Source organism: Penaeus vannamei, chromosome 24 (genome assembly GCF_042767895.1).
Source record: "Penaeus vannamei isolate JL-2024 chromosome 24, ASM4276789v1, whole genome shotgun sequence".
Classification (NCBI taxonomy): domain Eukaryota; kingdom Metazoa; phylum Arthropoda; class Malacostraca; order Decapoda; family Penaeidae; genus Penaeus; species Penaeus vannamei.
In genome coordinates, this window is record NC_091572.1 from 28,204,047 (window position 1) to 28,209,046 (window position 5,000).

At 35.4% G+C, this 5,000-nt stretch overlaps 2 protein-coding genes across 2 annotated transcripts in view; one reads left to right on the forward strand and one right to left on the reverse strand.

Annotated features, from left to right (window-relative positions):
• The window catches only part of LOC113809963 (carbohydrate sulfotransferase 11), a 5,447-nt gene extending 2,956 nt beyond the window's left edge, over window positions 1-2,491 (forward strand). The window contains exons 2-6 of the mRNA XM_027361644.2: window positions 159-519; window positions 761-913; window positions 1,119-1,303; window positions 1,518-1,929; window positions 2,252-2,491. Of these exons, the coding sequence (XP_027217445.2) occupies window positions 283-519; window positions 761-913; window positions 1,119-1,303; window positions 1,518-1,929; window positions 2,252-2,491 (1,227 nt within the window). The 5' untranslated portion in view covers window positions 159-282. The remainder of the gene's footprint in view (window positions 1-158; window positions 520-760; window positions 914-1,118; window positions 1,304-1,517; window positions 1,930-2,251) is intronic.
• A 292-nt stretch (window positions 2,492-2,783) lies between these two features.
• l(2)34Fd (lethal (2) 34Fd) overlaps window positions 2,784-5,000 on the reverse strand; it is a 9,977-nt gene continuing 7,760 nt past the window's right edge. The window contains exons 13-15 of the mRNA XM_027361643.2: window positions 4,491-4,559; window positions 3,545-3,720; window positions 2,784-3,351 (exon numbers count right to left, since the gene is read on the reverse strand). Of these exons, the coding sequence (XP_027217444.1) occupies window positions 3,141-3,351; window positions 3,545-3,720; window positions 4,491-4,559 (456 nt within the window). The 3' untranslated portion in view covers window positions 2,784-3,140. The remainder of the gene's footprint in view (window positions 3,352-3,544; window positions 3,721-4,490; window positions 4,560-5,000) is intronic.

Below are 5,000 nucleotides of genomic sequence, written 5' to 3' on the forward strand. Positions count from 1 at the left end.
AGGTTAGGTGTTTCCAGAGGTGTTATTAAAGATGTGGAAAGACTGGTTGAATCATTATAGAGACAAATAACATTTCCTTTCTTTATAGGATGGGCATATATTTTGATACATACTCTGGGTACATTTACTGTATATTAATCAATACATTTTTTTTTCAGACTGTCCATCTGCACCACAAAAAACAACCATCTTCCAAATCACAAAGATTATGGAATATTAGACACTTTACAAAAATAGCAAGAAAATAGAGTTAAGCAAACACCTAGAAAAATTAGTATAAAGATGACATGCAGGAAAGGCATGGTAATAATACTATTTTTCCTTAGTGCTGTTTGCTACTACAGTCTATGGAGATTCTTGCCGTCTTATGACTCTCATTACCACAGCCCTAGGCCAGTTTACAATCCAATTATAACCCCTCACATTAACCTATCTTCCGCTGCACCAGGAAGGAAGTCTGAAAAATATTTGAGCTGGAAAGGAAGTGTGATTGACAGTGTAATGACGCCAAGTGGAAATGTATGTTTTTTGTTTGTTCTTTTTCTCTCATTGTAGGTACTCATAGTCAGAACCTCTATTATGTTAGGTTAGGTTCCTGAAAACCCCAGTTTTAGTAACATGATGTGAAATGAATAATTGTTTATTAATGTATATATTCATAAATGTATACTTCTGCACCTACATTAACAAACCTTTGTTTTTATATTATTATTTGTATGTGTTGGCATTAAACATAAATCATGTCTTTTATTGACTTCAGAATGCATCCCACTGGAGCAAAGTGATGGCTTCTCGGAGGCAGAGAATAAAATACGTCTGCAGTCAGCATCGTGATTCTCTAAGAAGATTCTTGAACCACAACAGACTTCTTTTTGACACCAGAAACCACCTGGCATACTGTAGAAATGCCAAGGTACTTCAACAATCTTTTTTGAGCAGATTTGAAGTGGAAACTATTTGTCGTTAAACAACACAGGTTTTTCATTTCCTTTCTTATTATGGCAGTTATTCCTTTTCCTTTACTTTTGCTTTTTAACAGGCACTGTCCTTTTCTACCAAAACAAATCTGTTACAATCTCTCTCATATATTATCTCCAAACATTACTACTTCACCGCAGGCAGGCACAACAAGTTGGCTGAGTCTCCTCCTAACATGGGCAGGAATGAATGTGCAAGACATGGACCCAGAAGAGATCCATGCAGCTGCAAAGGAAATATTCCCTAGTCTCGGCCCAAAAGAAGCTGCAGCTGAGATGAATTTTCCTGCTTTCACTTTCACTGCAGTTAGACATCCATTTACAAGGTAAAATGAAGCAATATTCAAGAGACCCTTCTTTTCTGTGACCACTTTCCCCTATCTATTTTTCTTTTCTTGTCAACCTTTAATGCAAATATCTCCCGGAAACATTCAAGTTTATGACCTATGGTAAACTGTTGTAGTTTGTTACATAATTTGATCATTTATATATATAGCATTTTCAAAATGCCTTGTTACTAAGCTATTCCCAATTTTCCAGATTAGTGTCTGCATACAAGGACAAAATGGCAGAAAATTACAGAAAGGATGTGCAAGAAAGCATTATCTCAAAATACCGTGTGAATAACACCATACTATCAAAAATGCATACAACAGATCAAAACAAACTCAAACAAATATCTAAGCTTACAGAATTCTCTTGGGAAAACATTGTAAGCATGCAGAAAAAATACTCCTTTTTCCGATCACTGAAAAACTCAGATAGTACATCTAAAGTTTATTCAGATTTGTCTATTCCAACATTTCGTGAATTTGCATTGTATGTTAGTGACCAGATCTTGACCTGTGGCTTCCTAGTAAATTCAGCATGTCTTGAAGCAGTTGATGTCCACTGGCAACCTTTCTTCAATCGCTGTGCTCCGTGTGACATTAAATATAAAGCTATTGTAAAAGTAAGTATATGTATCAGTCTCTCCTTTTATAAAATAAAGGATTAGAAATCATGAGTGAGAAAAGGACAGGAAAGGACAGGAAAAAAAAAAGAGAGAGAGAGAGAAAGAGAGAGAGAGAGAGAGAGAGAGAGAGAGAGAGAGAGAGAGAGAGAGAGAGAGAGAGAGAGAGAGAGAGAGAGAGAGAGAGAGTGAGTGAGTGAGTGAGTGAGTGAGTGAGTGAGTGAGTGAGTGAGTGAGTGAGTGAGTGAGTGAGAGTGAGTGAGAGTGAGTGAGTATACATAATCTGTGCCTCATAAAAGATATCGCTTTTCTGAAATTCCAGGTTGAAACATTCTCTGAAGACCAGCAACACATCCAGCAGTTAATGGGAATCCCAGACCCTCCCCAGTCCCCTGAAAACTGCACCATAAACAAACACACCAGCTCTGGCCCTTCTACCGACAGCCTGACAAAGCTGTATTTTTCCCAGATGACTCCCTGGGAAAGAATGAGGGTTTACCTCGCCTATTACTATGATTTTCAGTTATTTGGTTATTCTCCAGATGACATCGTATTGCTATAAGTGCAATATTTTCCTCTAGCATCAAGGAACTGGCATTTAGATGGAATGCGTGTCATGAGTACTTTGGAACTTTGTACCTGAATTTAAAAAATAAACAGTTCAAATTACTGGATTTTGTTTAATCACATAAGCTTTCAATGGAAAATTACAACCTTCATTTCCATTTCATATCTTCTTACTCAAGTAACCCTCATTACAAAAGAAATTACTAGCTCCAAGTACCTATCACCATTAACCCTTATCATCCATTCAAAAAAAATGAAAATTGTAGGTGAATAAGAGTCTGTCATGGTATACTTTCATCAACGTAGTCTGTATTTCTTGTAATGCATATTCTTCATTTAAATACAACACCAGTGCATTTAACATATCTCAGTATATAGACACAACAGCAATATTTTGAAAAAGTATCATCCATCCGAGCACAGATTGCAAAAATAGACTGATGAAGGTAAACTAAAAATCACACTTGAAGAATAAAGAACTTGAAACAATTATATACGGTAATATATACAAAAAATTAACAATGTTTATATCTCCCACACACAGCAAAAATATCCCTCCCTTGCAATTCATATAAATATTTTACTTTTACTTGAAACAAAATATATAATTACTAAATGTAAATTAGTCTATCCATATATAGCACTCAATCTTTAGTTCTGAACTTCCCCTTCAGGTTTGCGGTTGAACGTCGAACCTTCCTTCTCTCTGCTTGATGTTCTCTCTGCTGCTGTCGTAATCGCTCAAACTTAGGTTCCTTCTTAACTACGTAGCTCATTTCCCGACTGCCAAAGGTAAGCTGCTTGATGCTTTCTTGGTTGTCGCCTTCCATTTCCAGACGGTCAGCTAGGGTCATCCTGTGAATGAAATGGGGAAGTTTATTATCTACATCTAAACCTGATTTTGATATTAGCTAATGGAAAATGTGCATTACTATCTTCTGGGAACATAATCCGACATCAACCCAAAGAGATAGGTATTATTGTCTCTTAAAGCACAATTGGACATTTCAGACTAAAATACACTACTGCTAATAGAAAGAGTCCTTACTTGCTCAATTTCTTTTTGCTGGCTTTCAGGTCCGCCAGAGAGTCAGCTGCGGTGAAACTCAAGTCCTTGCCTTCTGTTTTCTTCTTTTCATCCTCTTTAGCAGGAGGCTTATTGACCTTCTTCTTCTGATATCTTTCCCTTTGCTTCTTTGAATTTCTTATCTCTATGGGTTTGACCTGAAAAGCATACTTCATGAATCATAGATCATCAAAGCTTGACAAGTTCAATTACACAGGCTTCTTCACAGAGGTACATTTCTTCCTTCATTCTAACTGCCATATAAACATAAGCATAATAAAATAAGTTATAATAAATTACAAAGAAAAGAATAAGCTCTTTAATCATTTAAAAATACATAAAGCACGCAAAAAACATATATCAATTAAGTGGGAGAGTCACATGAAAACAATATACTAACTAACCATGTTAACTTAAACTCTAATAACAAATATTAGCCTATGAGCATACAAACTCATTACCCTCACTCTCTCGATAATCAAACTCTCCCAACTCTCCCAACAAATACTTTTCAATGTGAAGAATAACACAAGATGAGCAGAAACACCTGCAGGCTGCCCTTTATAATCTTACACAAGATGGTTTAACTGACATTAAGAGCAGATAAGAGATGGCAGTTTTTACTTCAAAGGAAATAAATGTTAATTTAAATGAATTTATAAGATACATAAAAAAATAGACATAGGTAATAAGAATCTTAATAATCTATCAATTCAATCTAGGCCTATTAATCTCTCTAAATATCAATCAGTCAGTCTACCTACCTATCAATTAATCAATCAATCTATCTATCTATCAATCTAACTATCCATCCATCCAATCCATCCATTCATCCATCCATCCACCCATTCTTCTATCCATCCACCCATTCATCCATCCATCTATCAACCTATCTCTTCGATATATAAAAGAATACCAGCAAGCTTACCTTCCTCTCATCATTGTCGTCTGAGACAATGGAGTCAGAGTCTGAGCTCTCACCCTGCAGCATTTCCTCCTGGAGTGAAAAGATATTTTGACATTCAATTCTGACCAGAGATTATGGGACAAACAAACAAACAAGGACACAGTTCCAAAAATAGACTAAGAGAGAGAAAGTAACTCAATTTCAAATCTCGGATCCTCTAAACATACCCTATAATTATCTACAAAAAAGAAAGAGGGCATTGGCAAGTTATATACCTCAAAGAAGTAAATAAGTAAACAGTCATCAAGTAAATGAGTAAACAAGTAATCTAGGAAATGAGTAAACAAGTAATCAAGTAAATGAATAAACAAGTAATCTAGGAAATGAGTAAACAAGTAATCAAGTAACTGAGTAAATAAGTAATCAAATAAATTAATAAAAAAGTGATCGAGTAAATGAGTAAACAAGTAATCAAGTAAATAAATAAACAAGTAAATGAGTAAACAAGTCAATGAGTGAAAGCGGGAAACT